Source organism: Epinephelus lanceolatus, chromosome 9 (genome assembly GCF_041903045.1).
Source record: "Epinephelus lanceolatus isolate andai-2023 chromosome 9, ASM4190304v1, whole genome shotgun sequence".
Taxonomy (NCBI): Eukaryota; Metazoa; Chordata; class Actinopteri; order Perciformes; family Serranidae; genus Epinephelus; species Epinephelus lanceolatus.
The window spans coordinates 16,757,045-16,774,307 of record NC_135742.1 but is presented as its reverse complement, the minus strand read 5'-3'; the positions used below and the strand labels follow the sequence as shown (position 1 = coordinate 16,774,307).

The 17,263-nt window shown below is 42.1% G+C and overlaps 3 protein-coding genes across 3 annotated transcripts; 1 reads left to right on the top strand and 2 right to left on the bottom strand.

The window, feature by feature from the left end:
* Positions 1-849: 849 nt before the first annotated feature.
* Positions 850-6,428, top strand: pdxp (pyridoxal (pyridoxine, vitamin B6) phosphatase). The gene is made up of 2 exons (XM_033620288.2): positions 850-1,651; positions 5,313-6,428. The coding sequence occupies exons 1-2, from the start codon at positions 1,054-1,056 to the stop codon at positions 5,657-5,659; spliced, it is 945 nt and encodes a 314-aa protein (XP_033476179.1). The 5' UTR covers positions 850-1,053; the 3' UTR covers positions 5,660-6,428.
* Positions 6,429-6,932: 504 nt separating this feature from the next.
* Positions 6,933-10,861, bottom strand: kgd4 (alpha-ketoglutarate dehydrogenase subunit 4). The gene is made up of 6 exons (XM_033620289.2): positions 10,793-10,861; positions 10,460-10,597; positions 10,095-10,197; positions 8,618-8,681; positions 8,112-8,302; positions 6,933-7,093 (listed from the first exon to the last, which is right to left on the bottom strand). The coding sequence occupies exons 3-6, from the start codon at positions 10,146-10,148 to the stop codon at positions 7,076-7,078; spliced, it is 327 nt and encodes a 108-aa protein (XP_033476180.1). The 5' UTR covers positions 10,149-10,197; positions 10,460-10,597; positions 10,793-10,861; the 3' UTR covers positions 6,933-7,075.
* Positions 10,862-12,948: 2,087 nt separating this feature from the next.
* On the bottom strand, positions 12,949-17,226 carry LOC117252926 (betaine--homocysteine S-methyltransferase 1). Its single transcript, XM_033620206.2, has 8 exons — positions 17,068-17,226; positions 15,715-15,847; positions 15,462-15,574; positions 15,100-15,291; positions 14,845-14,992; positions 13,883-14,065; positions 13,559-13,787; positions 12,949-13,441 (listed from the first exon to the last, which is right to left on the bottom strand). Exons 1-8 carry the CDS (start codon positions 17,083-17,085, stop codon positions 13,264-13,266), a joined length of 1,194 nt encoding a protein of 397 aa, XP_033476097.2. The 5' UTR covers positions 17,086-17,226; the 3' UTR covers positions 12,949-13,263.
* Between the last annotated feature and the right edge of the window lie 37 nt (positions 17,227-17,263).

The window sequence follows — 17,263 nt, the reverse complement described above, 5'->3', positions numbered from 1 at the left end:
ATTCTGGGAGGCAAAGAGAGGGGCCACTGTGCATAATGATAGCAGAACTTTTACTTGGAATAGAGTCATTTTAGTGTGTGTGTGTGTGTGTGTGTGTATGTGTGTGTGTGTGTGTCTTTATTCTGGCTTCCTATCAGGGTCAGGATTCACTTTAAGTTTCTTGTTCTCACGTATAGAGCCCTCCATGGTCAGGCACCTGCATACATCAGTGATCTCCTCCATTCATACAGTATATCATCAGTAGGTCTCTTAGGTCTTCAGAACAGGACCCCTGGTTGTCCTCCGCTCCAGGCTCAAAATGAGGGGTGATCGAGCCTTTGAAGTGGTGGCTCCAACACTTTTGAACTCTCTTCCATTAGGTTTATGGTCTGCGGTGTCCTTAGAAATTTTTAAAAAAACAACTGAGGACCCATCTTTTCAAAATGGCCTCTGTCTCACCCTAAATTGTCTCGTACTTGTTTCCCTGGTGTGTTGGGGCCTCAGTAGCCTGTATTTGCTTTATGTTTAACTTTATTTTGTTGCTTTGTTTTATTTGTTATATTGCCTTTGTTTTTATTGATTGCATGTTTTATTGTATTTTATGAAGCAATTTGTGAATTATATTTCTGTGAAAGGTGATATATCAAATACATTTTATTATTATTATTATTATTTGTAATTTATTTATTTATGTAGCTCTGTTATTTACAGGTTGTGAACACAAATAAAATAAAAATGTAACGTAATGTAAAAGCGTCCATCAGCTACAAAGAGGGCGCAATGTAATTTTCAGGATGCTGCTCATATAAGTCTTGTGACACACTCGAACCTGATTGGTTGAAGCGCTGCCGTTTGATTGGTCAGTGCTGACAGCGTGGGTGTGGCTATACGTCAATGTTTATGTAGCCCGCTGTCCGTGTATGTAACCGCACCAAGGACTCTGCAATGTGATTTCCTGACATTGATTTGTTTTCATATCGTTTCACCCGCCGTCTTCGCCACATTATGCACCAGCCGTTGCCATGGGGGACCACTAGCAGGTGAAAGACGGAAGAGACCGAGGGAAAAGCCGGAATGGCAGGCGCCTTTGGGTTCAAAGGCTGCCAGAAAATTCGAGGTCCGCAGATCCGAAGTCTGCTCGAAGCGAAGGACTTCATCCTCTTCGACTGCGACGGGGTCATATGGCACGGAGAGAAGGCGATCACGGGCGCGGCGAAGGTGGTGAGTTCGCTGATACGGCACGGCAAAAACGTAGTGTTCGTCACCAACAACTGCACCAGGCCCCGGGAGAATTATGTGCACAAGTTCTCCCGGCTCGGCTTCACCGACGTGATGCTGGAGCAGATCTTCAGCTCGTCCTACTGCTCGGCTCTCTACCTGAGAGACGTCGTCAAGGTCCGCGGCCAGGTGTTCGTCATGGGCTGCGACGGACTGCGCAGAGAGCTGCAAGAGGCGGGCATCCCCTGCGTGGAGGAGGCGGACGACCCGGACGCCACCATATATAACTGCACCCTGGCTCCGGACGTCAAGGCGGTGCTGGTGGGACATGATGACAAACTGACTTTTCTCAAACTGGCCAAAGCCTCGTGCTACCTGAGGGACCCGGACTGTCTGTTCCTGGCCACCGACAACGACCCCTGGCACCCTCTGTCAAGTGGAAGGATACTGCCAGGTATGGTGGTGATGATCTTTGTGTCAGTGCCAAACATGCATAGATTACTGACATTGGGCACAGGTTCAGCAGCCCAGGAGGTCAGGTACAGCTAGAGCCTCAATTTGTAGGAACTATTTTAAGCATTCCTCGTAGATTTTTATTATATTGTTCTTTTTTCCTCATTACAGCTGCACATTTTATTTTATCTAACCTTTATTTAACCAGGGAGTCCCATTAAGCTTGAAACCTGGGACCTGGCCAAGGTAGCAGCCAATCAAAACACATTTTACATCTGTGTTTAGTCAAAGATATGTATATTTACCCTTGAGTGTCAGGGTAAATTAACTGTAATGGTGCTGACCTGTAGTCTGTTGTGTGCAATGCACAGTACATGGTGGGCCCAAAGGGTGATGAGGCACATAAACAATTCACAGAGAGTGAGAAGAATGGCTGTAAATGGGGACCCCCCTTAATTAGCCATGGGTCCATCACAGTGAACAGTATGTCTATTTGTATTTTTTTTTGTTTGTTTGTTTTTTATTTTACCTTTATTTATCCAGGAATTCCCGTTAAGATTGAAAATGTCTTTTACAAGAGAGACCTGGCCGAAGTAGCAGCCAATCAAAATACATTTAAAATGCAATAAACACAACATAAAATACAAAAATCCACAGTAAAAGGCAACTATTCAAACATAGTGGCCTCTCAAGAAAAATGAGCACATATCTCACCACATTCTTAATGATGCCCTTAAATTCATCAGTGGATATAAATGTTTCTAATTTTAGATCTTTTTGAGGATTATTTCATGTCCCGGGTGCAGAGTAGGAGAATGCAGTTTTCCCTAGATCTGTTAAAACACACAGAAAGGTGCAGAGGTACGCTGGAGGTTTACCCAATATTGCTTTATAGATAAAAAATATACCAGTGCTGTTGTCTGCGAATTGTCAAAGATGTCCAACCCGCCAAATCATAGAATGCAGAGGTGAGTATGTGACTTTGCATGTGTAATTAAACGCAGAGATACATGGTACACTGAATCAAGGCCATGTAAAATGGAGGCATACAATGTGTCATTATAATCAGCCACAGACAGAAAAGTGGCCTCCACAAGGTTTTTCGTAGCACTGACAGTAAAACAAGTCTTATGTCTAAAATAAAAGCCAATCTTCACTATAAGCTTCTTCACATTGCAGACTTAAGCTCCAGTAAATATATAAGTTGGTAAAGCACTTTAAATGTGAGACAGCAGAATATCAGCTGCAGTGTTCTGTATGATATCTGTGGAGAGGAGTGACTCTGTGTATCCACTGTAACATGGAGGTTTGTAGCAGATGTAGCTCTGTTTATTTCCAGCATGAACAAAATTGTTTCCAACCAACAACAGAACTGTAGAGTTATTGTTCAGGATCAAACCTGCACATTCTCGCTGCATCTCTGCTGCACTACACACTTATTTTGTCTAACATACAAATACACATGGTGTTTACTTTGATGGACCCATGGCTGAATAGGAGGGGGTCCCCATTGACTGCCTTTCTTCTCACTGCGCTTTGTTCATGTATCCCACCATGTACAGCACACACAACAGACCACACGTGTCAGCTTCATTACAGTGTATTTACTGGAACACCAAAGGGTAAATATAGGTCAGTTTGAATAAACACATATTTATCTAAGAATAAATATGCATCATGTAAATGCAACATGACCTGATATATTAAGGCTAATCCTGCAAATTCCAGCTTCATCTCTGCTGCAGTGCACACTTATTTAGTATAAAATACAAATACACATGGTGTTTACTGTGATGGATTACCCATGGCTGAATAGGGGGGGCCCTCCATTGACTGCCATTCTTCTTGCTCTTTGTACTTTGGTTGTGTAGCCCACCATGTAAAGTGCACACAACAGACGACACGTGGCAGTTTCACTACTGTATATTTACCCTACTGTCCAGTACTGTTGAAATACAGCAGTGTGCACAACTCCAAAAAGGTAAACAATATATAGAGGTGCGCGGTTGTGGTGAGGATCCAAAAACAAACATTTACGTTTTTAATGTGGACAAAATAAACAGAAACAAAGCTGAGATAAAGGTAGGTATATGGCTGAAGAGATAGACAGCTTTCTCAGTGAAGCTGTAGATGAACAAAAATTATTTGAAAATGAATTAGATTTTTTGTTGCAGAAACACCCAGTACACCCTGTTCTTTATACACTCCCTAAATTACACAAATCATGCTGGTCTGTGGAAGCCCCATAGTTGCAGAAAACGTCTCAATTTATCTGTACATTTATCAAGTACGTTTATCTGTGACTGTCCAGTGCTCTCATGCTCCCAGTTTGATTAAACACACATTTATTTAGGAATGAACATACATCATATAAGTGCAGCATGAACTGTTACATTAAAGGTATTGAAACCATTCTGCAGGGCCTCAAGATCAGGTGATAATAGAGAGGTCTGGTGGCCTACGTTTTCAAGATGCCCACCATTTTATTGCAATGATGCTGATTCTAGTCTAGACTGGTGCTTCTGCTGCATGTCACCCCTCCTCTGTCCCCTCATTCCCTGCCTCTGCCCTACTGTTACTATAAAGACAAAAATGCTCCCAAAACTATACGAAAGTGAGGTCATGATGCAGGACCTGCTGACGCAAAGTGAACTTGAGTCTTTCAGGGCCCCAGGAAGTGTGAGGCTTCAGGGCCTAATCCAGTTAAAGGTTCAAGAACCTGGACTCTAATTTGTATGTTGCACTGAAATGAACTGAAACCAATGTCTCCCTGTAAAATAGCAGTACTGCACTCAGAAATAGAGATGCTCCGATACAGTTTGTTCCTCTCCGATACAATTCTGATAACCTGAACTTGCTGTTACTATTACATTAAAAAACATAAATGCAACTGTACACTACTGACCTTTTATGGCTGTGAAATGATTGCTATCATTGTTGTATGACATGGCTCAGGTTAAACCCTGAGGTAAAAGATGAACAAACACAGAGGATGACACCATCTAACTTTATTTTGTTATCTAATTTTACATTTTGCTAACAGCTAACGTAACAATACTTATTCATTCATTCATTTAGTTTCCATAACCACTCATCCTGTTACGAGTCGTGGGGGGGCTGGAGCCTATCCCAGCTGACATTGGGTGAGAGGCAGGGTACACCCTGGACAGGTCGCCAGACTATCATAGGGCTGACACATAGAGACAACCATTCACACTCACATTCACACCTACAGCCAAGTATGGCATCGGTGCATAGACTTGCATATTCAACGATACCTGATCCAGCATTTTAGGCAGTATCTGAGGAATTTGGTACCACTATCAGGTAGCCACTGGGCCCTATGTAGGCTGCACTGTACGTGATCAGGAGCAGACTAGCACATGCAAAAACAAGTTGGCAGTACTAAAACCATTAATCAGCACTGCAGAATAAATCTCCATTTATCTGTGTGTTACATTGGTGTTTGTGGCAGTGTGTGGGTTGCTGTGGCCTTCAGGCACACAGACGAATTACTGTGAATAAGTGACATGTGATACACAATATCTCAGTGGCGCCCAAACATACTTGAAGAAGAGAAATCAGAGTGTGAGGATGGAGGGGAGGATGTGTCCTAAGATACACTGTAATCTAATGTTTTGTCTCCTCTGCACCCTCTGCAGGTTCTGGGTCCCTCACCGCAGCCCTGGAGGTGTCCTCCGGCCGCAAAGCCACTGTGATCGGAAAGCCCAGCCGCTTCATGTTCGAGTGCATCTCCAGTCAGTTCAGCGGGGTGGACCCCGCCCAGTGCCTGATGATTGGGGACCGCCTAGAGACGGACATGCTGTTTGGGTCCAACTGCGGCCTCGACACCATGCTCACTCTCACCGGCGTGTCTCAGATCGAGGAGGCCCAGGAGTACAGGAATAGTGAGCTGACCACCAAGTCGGGCCTGGTGCCCGACTACGTGGTGGACACCATCGCTGATTTCTTACCCGCTTTTGAGGAACTGGATGAACAGAGCAATTGATGAGTCCTTTCGCCTCCAGTACGGAGCACAGATTGCTTCTACTGCGTTTCAAGTGCAATGTTTAGTCTGGCAAAAAAAAACTAACAAAAAAAAAGTTCCACTCCTCAGTAACACGGCGCTGACAGAATATTCTCCCGAAATAATCAGAGTAATCCAGTGCATACCTCAGTGTTTCTAGTGTTGTGCCCATTTGTGACTTGACAGTTCTTGTTGCTGTAAGTGTTTATATGATATATGAATATACTGCACTTTCTTCTTCAGAGTTCATAGCTGGTGTTTGATATTTGGGTTTTAAACATCCAGAGGTATTTTTGTAAAGCCATGAATTGCTCTGTAACGGCATTCATGTGTTTAGGAGCTGGTTTTCTTTTACTTTAGCCAGAAGGCAGACATGTGCTTACTAACGCAGCTTTGTTTTCTCATATGTGTTTACCTGGGTGTGACTTCTCCTTGATGAACTCACAGCAAGAGGAGATGATTAAAAACTGAAACTGTATGAGCTTCTCTCAGCTCTGGTGAAAATGACAATCTGCCAGGCAGACAGGTGAAGTGTATAATCACTTTTGGCCTTTCTGTCACGTCTGTGCTACTTGTGCCAATATTCATCCGAGTGCTAAACAGCTTACTGATCTCATAGTTAGAAAACCTGTGACACATGGATGGTGGCTGGTCATACTGCACTGTTGTGAAATTTCAATGTTGTTAATGTTTACCATATAGAGCATGCCAGCAACCGTAACAACAATAAATACCTGAGATTAATCCTAAATATGTTCACATGTCCTTATCTTCTGCTTGTTTTGTGTCTAAGCGTTTACGCCAAGCATGATAAGAACACCACAATCAAAATACAATATGCTTTTAATCATTTAAATCCAGCAGTAGTTCACATAAACACCATTTCACTCAGTCATAATTCAACTTGATTTCCAGCATCTCTTCAGCCTTGTTTGGGTCCAACAAACAGACGAGTTAGTGGATTGCAGTGAAAGGCATGAAATCATTTTATTCTATGCACCAGAGCCTTGTGCTTGGATTGAAGTGTGGTGGTAGTGCAAGTAAAGCTCAATAAAATAATGACAAAATTAAGAAAAACCAAGCAGATATAATGTTGAACAAAAACAAGAAACCTGGAGGAATAGCTGCAGTGACAGTACAGTGAGTATGAAAAACCTGGACGCTATTGGTTATGGCTTTGCTGTGCGTAATAACAACCAAGATATCCGTTTAAATACAATTAAGATTTAACATCTAGAAAATAAACGTATGTACATTTTAACAGGATTTATTCAATACTTTATTCTACATCATGTCTCATGTGGCATTAGGTTGTCTTGTGCTGAGGAACAGAGTTAAAGACACACACTGATCTCCAACAGGTAAGGACTTTGGTTACAGTGAATGAGTCGCTTCGTGTCACTCTGGTCCACCACGCTGCCAAGAAAGACAGAAAGAACACAAATTTGTAAGAAAAAACACTTATCTATAAATAAGGAACACGGCATGAGACTGCACAGGTTTAAGTTTACATTTTCAAGTTATCCAACTAGTTGTAAAATTATCGTAAGGTGGTGTAAATCGTAAAACATCACACCACCTACTACAGTATCAATGCAGACAACAGTTGAACTCTATGGGTGCTTTAAGGCCAAAGATAACTATGCAGGTTTATCTTTACTCTAAGACAAAGGTTATATTGTTCTCACTGATACCAAAGTTAAAAGGCCAGCTTGTTAGAGTTAAATGCTCTGGGTACAGTCTAACGGCACTGACGCACCAAGCCAATCAGCTGTTAGTCAATGTCAGGTTGTTGGTGAGCATCTCTTGCCCTACTTATTGTGGTATGTCTTGCACTGCTGGCACTAGTCGGCCCATATCAGCCTTTGTCGGCCTTTTATGTCTGATTTAGCGTGATCAATCGGCATCAGAGACAGAAGAGGCTGTGGGTGAATGAAATCACTCTTGATTGGCAGTTCAACTCAGTGCACAAGAAGAGAAACGGAAGTGAGAAAAGTGAACAAATGGCTAAAGTTAACAGGGAGTGAGATTAAAAAAAACAATCTTGTTAGGTAAAATTGTTTCTTTTAACCTTTGAGCTCTTTAGTGGAAACAGTTTGTATTGGTTTGTGTTACTGTTTGCTAGCCCAAGGTAAATATAAGGTAGCTTATAGCTAAAAGGTAGCTTCTTGAATCCATGCAGTTGATCTTCCAGTTTTCTTTTTGAATGACAGATTCAGACCACTGTTCAGTTATTTACTCTCAAGCAGGCGCAGAACATAACTGCTAGTTGATCGTTGGCTGTAGTCCTTGTGGTGTGTTCAAGTGCAACTTTTTGGCTTTGACACAGGCATTGTGAGGCGATGCAACGGTTGGCCTCCATCGCCACTAATTCTTTGCTATCGGCTTGGTGTGTTTGGGCCTCAAGCTGTAAGTGTTCTGTTTGACCCCTCACCTGGATGAATTCCATTTCCTCCGCTGCCACCGGTCTCCTGCGGTACCTTGCAGGTAGTAGCTGAATAGAGGCCAAGGTGTCTGGCGTGCCAGAGATGGGGGTCAAAGGTACATGAGGTCTTGATAACGGAGGCGGCGCTGGATTGTTGTGCGGTGGTAAATCAACTGCTAACGTTTTCAATGCCTCTTGGACTAGAAATGGAAAGGAAAAAAGTCAGTATTGATAAGAGTAGCTCAAGAAGCATTGAGGAGACATTACACATAATCAGTTAAGAAAACATAAAACAATAACAGTTCATGTGTTGGGTCAAATTCTAGTTACCCTTACACTGTTTCAAATCAATCATTTCTAACCACACTGCAGATTTACTGTACACACATGATCTCAACCTGAAGTGATGTTAACATCTGGCCTGCTGGGCACAGACAGAACAAATACAATGTGAAACAATAAAAGAGGAAGACTATGTCCACTGTCTGACCATTAGTTACTTTCATCATACTTACCATTGGGCCGTGCCATGTCATGTCTGTTGGGGAACTTGATCAGAGGAGCGTGAGGCCGAACAGCCTGCGAACACACATAAAAACAAGCAGCTGTGTGAACTGTGTAAAATAAAGGGTCAGGTGACCCCAAACATCTGTGGAATATTTGAGGTATCTGTCTCTGAGAACAATTTACAATGGTGATGAACACCTAAATTACACAACAAACAAATTCTGTCCTCCTCTAGGGTGGTGTTAAACCATCCAGTCTCTATGGCTAATGGTAACGTTCCTGTGCGAAATTATGGCGCGTGGACAGGTAGCTGGAGAGATGCCTGTTTGCCGAGGTGCACTTGAGCAAGACACTGAACCCCCAACTGCTCGGGGCGCCTGTTCAAGCAGCCCCCTTGCTCTGACATCTCTCCATTTAATGCATGTATAGGTCCTGTTTGTGAATGTGTGTGTATATGACAACAGAATGAAAAAATCTGAATTTGAATCATCTCGTTAATCCCTGAGGATTAACGAGATGATTGTCTTCTTTATCTTGACTATATCACAATTTATTCATTTTATCGCTGCTGTACAGCAGCCTAGCAAAGTCTTTTATTTTATATATGTCATATTTTCATTAAATATTTTGACTTCTGCACTATCTTGTGTGTTAAGTCTCATGTCTTGGAATACTCATTTTAGCTTGTGTGTGTATCTTTTATACATTTAATAGTAGCATTATTGGAGTGAGTTTCATTACCAGCAACTGCTCATCTATAAATGACAAGACTTTAAATCTTGAAATGGCACTGGACTAAACAAAACAAAGCAAATTTAGAGATGAAAATAAAAAACATTGCTCTGGAAAATAAAGACGGGTATGCTTCTAAACTGTTTTCAAATTCATCGAGCAACCAAAAAATAATCAAAAACTTAATTGATGACATATAAAAATAATCAGTAGATGCTGTCCTAATCCATACAAACATTGTTTACATGCTTGCTAGGCTGTGAATTTAACATTTGTTACAAGTAAAAAGGCTGTCAGGCATGTTTATGTGAGAGAATATCACAAAATAACTAACTATTAAGTGACTGAATAATAGTGAATAATGAGTTTCTATCCTAACTGACAGCTGCTTTTAGCTAAACCTCATGTATGGACAAAGTTAGCTAAGGTTAGCCTATATCCTGGGTAGATCTGACTCTGTAAAATAGCACTAACAGACCGGGATAACAGGGAAAATATCAATAACCACTGATAATAATTCAGTCAGGGAAAAGCTTTTCTGTCGCTGTACATTTATATAACATGTCTCTGTGTGTTTTGCGGTTAAACAAGGACACCAACAAGGGTACGACGGGATTTGTCACTCAAAAAGGCCTCAACAAAAACAACCGACTTGATCCAAACAACAGAAAAATGATCTGTTTACTCCACAACAATAATCTGGGCTCAACACACTGATGTCTACAGTCATTAAAAAATCAGGAGCAGCATTACCTGGATAACTCGGGCGGCGGGGGCTGCCATTTTGGAGCTGACTTTGCTTCCCATGACGACCTCACGGGTTCACTTCCGGTATAAAAATAACAGCTCGTTGCAGCTGTGGAAACACACCACAAGATGGCGCCGCCGTCACTACAAACAGTAGCGTCTATACCATAAGTGGTCCAGAGGATGCGGTTCATGGTAATGCTGCAGAGAGGGTAAGGTGCCTCTCACAGTACACACATGAATAGCATCAATAGGCGACTGATATTTAGACAATACAGCAATAATATTAATCGTATTAACGTGTGACTATACGGTAAGTATATGGTTAACAATAAAGCTACATTTTGAGTCTGTTATTAGCGATACTTTACCTCTTTGTCCTTATCTCTTTGGCGGTTATGGCAGGCAGCAGATAGATATGTTGACCCTGTGGTTGTCCCTGCGATGTCAAATCCTCAGGCCATAACGTTACTGCACCCTGCTGTCACTCCCGGCTGTAAATTAGCTTCCTGTCAAAAAAGGACATACAGAAATAGACCAATAAAACACCTTAATCCGCTGTAAAGCACAACCAGCCGAGGTCAGGTGAGGCTCCAGAGGCTGTTATCCCCTTTAAAACTACTACAATGCACTAAAATTGTCTCTGTGATACCTTAAAATATCAATATAAGAGTACTGCGCTAGGTCAAAGACAAATATCATACCCCTATCTTTAATTTCACTCCGCCTTGGAGAAAGAAAAAATCGATAGCAGGTCAAATGGCCAAGGCTCGTCCAATCAGAGGCGAGGAAATCAGCAGAGATCGTTTATGAGAGAAGATGTGTCACCAGAAGTAAACTCACAGTGCGCTTTACACAGATTAAAGCACGAATCTGTCATGCTGCATTGCACATAGACATACTATTTACATATAATAGAATAGAGACAGACATCAGTCATCCTGCTATATATTTACAACCTAAATAAAAGTAATTATTGGCCCTACATAATACCCAGGAATCACATGACATTAAACAGATTAAAAAACAAAACAAAACAAAACAAAACTGGGTGCTCAAAATCAAAGCAGCAGAAGCAGGATATCCTGACCTCAAAATCAGAATCAGAAATACTTTATTGATCCCTGAGGAGAAAATGCAGTCACTCAGATGTAAAGAACAGAGACTTATAAGAACTAAGAATAAGAGTATGAAATAAAAGTAGCCTATGTAACTATAAATGAAAATGTGCATTATGCTTCTGCGTTTAACACTAGTGCTTAGGATATTAAAAAATAAAACAAAATATATATCGTCGCTGGACCGAGGCTTTAAGTGTGAAATTTAACTACAACACATACATCAATAAAACAAACAAGAGTAGAATAATATTAAACATAAGAAATATATACAGTTCTGCGCATGATAAAGTCGTAGGCTATACAGAAAAATATTCCACAGTTGAAAACTACACAGAATATTCCAGCAGCTGAATTATTGCACCGAATAGATAATTATTAATTATAAATGCAGAAGGTAAATGAAGTCCAGATGACGGTGTACTGACTCAGTGTCTGCCATAAAACACCATGATTTCGACTGCTTTCACAGGCTGAATAATGTGTTTCCTGAAGAGTAAAATCAGTGGAGTGCCCCTTTGGTTCAAAAGAATAAAACCTTTGAACAGAAACTACTGTGGAGTAATTCTTGTAGATTGGCTTTAGAGTCTGAAATTCAGAAGGATGGCGTTATACCAACGTGTTACCACTACTGCAAGCTGGTGGAGCATCTTTTTTAAAAAGGCTCTTTGTAAATGCGGTCAGGCGCAACACCGCCATCTACTGGATCCATTATTTATTGCACGGTTCTCTAAAGCCTTATAATGTTTAATGTCTTTTTTTTTACTCGTGTAATTCAACACTTATAAACAATAAAGCTAATCCACAGCCCCTGACCTCATGTGTGAGATGAGATAATGTCAAAACATTTATGACATGTTCATTGTATGATATATAGTGCAGACTGCAGAGAGAAACCTTGGTGTTAATATGTGCATGTTGTTTAATGTTCTGTCACTAATATGGGCTTAGTTAAAGGATAGATTTTATTTCATTAAAGCTTTGCTCTATTTTGACATTTTCAAGTCTATGTTGCGTATGTCCCTGCATAATAGTTCAGCCCAGTCGCCAGAATTAAAAGCTGACATTATACAAGATGTCTGCAAACCACATATGTTACATTTTTATGTTTCAAACGAATCACAAACATTTCTAAAGTGACGTAGTTTAGATTGTATATGAGCTGAGTTTCCCATCAGATGGAGGCAGGGATGATGGCTGGCATGAGACCTTGGCAAGTTACCTGCCAAGCAGGCCATGTTTTGGGAGACTAAACCTTGTATTTCTTAATGAGAGATTGGAACTGGTGAATCACCAGTCTCTACCCCACCTGCATCAGACTGTCACTCCTGACTAGACCACTCATCCCAAGATTACATAACAGCGCCCTTCAGACCTGGGACTTTTTATCTTTAAACATACCAGGCAGGATAAAGAGGGGACTGACGTGAGTGGTATATGGACTTTGCACCTTTATGATGTTTTACTCTGCTGATCCTGTATGTATCATTTAAAGTTGACGGATTGTTTCGTGTTTGTTTTAACTTTCCTGAGTTTTAACTGTTGTTACTAAGAGTAATGCCAAAACATGTTGTTTTCCTCACCCTAACCAAGTTGTTTCTGTGCCTATATAGTGACACATTTACCAAAACTGAAAATTGAAATGAAAAGTATCAACATATCTGCGACAAATAAAACAGAGGTTGAATAGCTCTGTCCAATGTCCAATACAGATGATTCACAGCAAGAAAACACATCAACAGTCAAGTGGCCAATTCACATTTTATTAGGTGTTTTTTAACAAACTGGTCCAGACTCATGGAAAACAAAAAGGTCCCAATCTTAACACGGGCCGACTCCTGACTTGAGATGCCACTGTGGCTACATACAAAAGACAGGCTCACAATCAACAGATTGCACAGAACAGCAACAGTCTCAAGTCAAGATTCAGCCCCTGACATTACGTTTGCTGCAGCACTGTATACAGATAGCGCCCACCACTGTGAAGCGTCAGCAGCTGCACGGCACGGCTGTACGACTCAGGTCTGCTGCCAGCTGTCTGAAAGACACATACGGATTCAGTGGCTCTTTGTCCTGTCAAACAGCTGCTTGAGTTGGTCCTGAGAGGTGGCTTCTTTCTGCTGCATGAGGTCAGTGTGGCCCTTGGTAACACCCCAGCTATCGGGGGTGGACATGGAGGGGCACAGAGGACGACCAGAGGCTGGCTTCAGGTTCTCCCAGTAGTCACGACGGGCTCTAGAAAAGGCAAAGTCAAACCAGTTAGTCACTGGTGCTGAGGAGCTGATGTTTCACATGACTGAGTTTAGGTGCATATTTTTAATATTCAGCGACAGATTAAAAGTTGCCTCTGACCTGGCTCTGACCCAAGGCTTGGTGTGCATCTCCAGACCAGCACCCCAGTTGCCGTGTTTCTCTGATGCAACTGGGAGGAAGCCTCTCTCGGGGGCCAGCTCCTCAGCAACAGCCCTGATGTGATAGGGCTCAAAGCCACAGCAGCCACCAATGAAGTGGATGCCAGCATTGTAGGCCTCTCTGGCGTACTTGTGCATGTCCCAGCGTGACAGGATTCTGGGCTCCAGACCTGAAAGAAGATTTATAATCAGTTGTATATTCCTGTGTTAAATGCTTGACCTTGCTGCAATGGTAAATTTTACATTTAGCGCAGTATATTATTACCGAAGGGGAACTCTGGCAGATCGATGAATCCCTGGCAGTTGCAGTCGGGGGTGTGGTATGCCAGGGGCTGCACCATGTAGTGAGCCTTCAGCCCGGCCTTCTCCACTCCCTCCTTCATCAACTTGACGGCGTTCACACAGGTCACTGGGTCAAAGTGGCAGTTGACTCCAACAATCTGGGCACCTACGACAACATGCGTCAGTGTGAGCTGACTGTTACAGATAAGCATAGCACGAACACAAGAGGTTCGGGTTGAATCTATAAGACACTGATTCCGTTTAATAGTCGACATTTTGGCATTGATAACAGCTGGAAACAGTGTTGGCATGCATTTATTCATTTATGATACCAGTAGACTATGAACAGATGTGTCTTATCTCTTGTTTACTGGTTAGAAATCTTGCCCTTACCAACATGGAGAGCACTGCAGTCACACCACGGAGGTTATGTGAGGACAGGGGTTCATCAAGTTTAAAAGATTGAGTGCAGGGGTGTCAGTTTCTGTTAATTTTGCTCACGATAGCCAGTTAATTTTAAAATAAAAGTAAAAATTAAACCATAAACTAACGTGTAACTGGTCAAAAATATTCTGTGGTTAAGGTTAACTGACATCCCTTGTCTAGTGTGTAAGATTAAGTGGCATTTAGCAGTGAGAAGTAGGAGAACTATGGTGGCGGATGCGAAAATATCTAGACCCAGCATCTGATATGTCCATTCTGGGCTATTGTAGAAACAAAATGGCGAACTCTGGAAGAGGATCCACTGTGTATGTAAACAGCTAGTGCTAAGGTAACAAAAAAAAACACAACAGTTCTTATTTCAGGTGAATATTTACAAATTTACAAGACGTAACATAATGGGCATTTAAAGTTACGTCTCACATGTCCTGCTTCTCTTACATTTGATTGCAGTTTCCAGTAACAAGTTATGCTCATGGGTTTATCAAAGAAAGCTGTACCCACCGGCTTTGACCAGCCTGACGGCACACTCTGCAGCAGAGACGCCGTGCATGTCTCCCTCTGGTCCGATACAAAGAGAAGCAGCCACAGGCTTCCCAGTCTCCTTCAGCACCTCCACAGCCCACACGGCCTCCTCAACGTGCTCAAAGTACTGCAGGACAGACACATCAGCTCACAGTCAGACAATGTTTCAACAGAAAATGCTACAAAAATTCAGTTTTCTATGGTTAAGGGATGTTAGTTTTTTAAAATCTGTACCTCAGCAATCAGGAAGTCCACATTTTTCTTGACGAAAACATCCAGCTGTTTCTTGAAGATGGCCTTCACTTCTGTCTCACTCTTGCAGCTCAGATAGGATGGAGTCTGAGACACTCCACCGGCAACCAGAGCGTCACCCTCGTTGGCGACCTCACGGGCCAGATCGCAGGCGGCCTCGTTGATCTGAGCTCCCTGTGGAACGAAAGGCAAATTACAGTGAAACAAAAGTGGGAGTCAAGTATCAGCATTTCTATAGTGAGTGGAAAGTAAGATTACAGGTTTAAAGATAGGTCTACTGCTGATGAGCAGCGCTTTCGCAGCTTTCTAAAAAGGTGTGAGATGTTTGATGTGATTTAACTCACAGTGAAGCTGAGCTTGTTGCCCCTGTTCTCCAGTTTGTCATCACTGGCGTAGAAGGTGAAGGTCTGCATGACGTTGGCTCCGGCCCTCAGGAACTCCCTGTGCAGCTGTCGCACTGAAATCACCAACAAACAGTTTTGCATGATTAGACAAACACTTAAGGAAAGGCATTTGCATGGAAGACTCAGAGAATAATGAATAAGCCATTTTAAGTTGAAACAGAGTATTACGGTTGGTGAAATAGGGTGAGCTCACCTGCTTCAGGGTGCTCTGCGGCAGCCTCAGGGGTCCAGGGACCGGCCTTCACGTAGCCTCTCTTCTCCAGGGCGAACACAAAACCTCCATCGCCGATCACGATCTCCCCGGCGTCAAGACGCTCCAAGATTCCCTGTGATAGTGGGTCAGTGTATATTTAGAATGATGTGGACTGAATGACTACTAGGCAAGTTATTTTAAACCTTAAATTGAGGAGCTTCAGATAATTTTTGATTACAAGAGTAAAAGATTAAAACACAGCTACTCAAATGAGAATTTTCACGTTTGGATATTAACACTTTCCTCAGATTATAAGATACTCCTTCTTGTAAAAACTACCTTATCTGTAACCTCTAATCGTTTCGTCTAAGTATTCAGGTAAACCCTAATATCTATACATTTCCCCCTCTTCTCCACAGTGGTTTCCTCGTCCAGTGCACATGCCACCCTTCTCTTAGTGAGCCTGAGTCATCAAGACAGCTGCACATGTCTGAGAACAGCTGCACTGCTTCTGATGACTGATTGACCTGAACCTTTTGATTCCAACACGCTTGATCTGTCAAAGTAAAAATCTGACTTTTTGCGATAACTTAAATCTGAAAAAATTCCGCTTATGTTCTGTTTATTTGATTCACATTTGATTCTGCGTCTGCAAAATGCATTTACACCAAAATTCAGGCAAAAAATGTAAACTGTTGACTAAATAGCAATCTCTGTGATGAGTTTGAATTCACTGCTTTGTCTAAATATTTGCAGTTGTTAATTTATTTATCCACTCATTCATTCACATATTTGAATCTGTGAAAAGCTCCACATGGTGTGCCCTCATGTCATGAACCCTCACAGATCCTCCTCACCTTAAACCACACTTAGGGTCAGATTTGAGAGCACAGTCTTTCTGAAAACCCTCATAAATACTGGACTTGCTGAGAGTGACAATGAGGGGTCCAGAGGAGTTTTCATCAGGATGTTTTACAAGTCACCTTATAGTACCCTTACTGGTCTTATGCCTCCATGAACAGCTCAAAAAGGTTCAGCGGTCAGATATGTGACCTGATATGCCAGTTGTGCAGAAGATGCATTAGAAAGACTAGATCCCTCTGCCCAGAATAAACACAAAAACACAATCATAAAATGTCCCCCTGCCTCCCCTCCTCCACCATTCCCCTGCAGAGCACTGAGATGATTCTCACACACAAATATCTCAAAACTTGAACACTTCTCTTAAATTTGAAACTCAAGAGTCTGCACAATTAGAAACTAAACATATTATAATTACTAACATTTTGACTCATTTGAATCCCCCACATGGACATTCTGCAGGCTCGTCTCTGGACAAGAGTTCTCACATACCTTCTTTGCTGGTGCCATAATCCTGCAGCTGTGTGGACCCTTGACTGCTCAGGACTTTGAGAGGTTGAAGCAACATTGAAGCGGAGCAGAAGTTCACTTTAAATCTCCCCGAAGCAGGGGAGGGGTCTGAGAAGGAGCTGCTCTGATTGGCAAGAGTAGTTATACGACTGCCATGCCCACTCATTCCCTTCCCCCC

Excerpts from the sequence above, each read along its gene's own strand:
- pdxp (XM_033620288.2), top strand. The coding sequence starts at position 1,054 with ATGGCAGGCGCCTTTGGGTTCAAAGGCTGCCAGAAAATTCGAGGTCCG. Across the intron at positions 1,652-5,312 it reads AAGTGGAAGGATACTGCCAG|GTTCTGGGTCCCTCACCGCA; the intron begins GTATGGTGGTGA and ends CACCCTCTGCAG.
- kgd4 (XM_033620289.2), bottom strand. The coding sequence starts at position 10,148 with ATGGGAAGCAAAGTCAGCTCCAAAATGGCAGCCCCCGCCGCCCGAGTT. Across the intron at positions 8,682-10,094 it reads CCGCCGCCCGAGTTATCCAG|GCTGTTCGGCCTCACGCTCC; the intron begins GTAATGCTGCTC and ends GTGTGTTCGCAG. Across the intron at positions 8,303-8,617 it reads TGACATGGCACGGCCCAATG|TCCAAGAGGCATTGAAAACG; the intron begins GTAAGTATGATG and ends TTCCATTTCTAG.
- LOC117252926 (XM_033620206.2), bottom strand. Across the intron at positions 15,292-15,461 it reads GCAACAAGCTCAGCTTCACT|GGAGCTCAGATCAACGAGGC; the intron begins GTGAGTTAAATC and ends TTCGTTCCACAG. Across the intron at positions 14,066-14,844 it reads CGTCAGGCTGGTCAAAGCCG|GTGCCCAGATTGTTGGAGTC; the intron begins GTGGGTACAGCT and ends ATGTTGTCGTAG.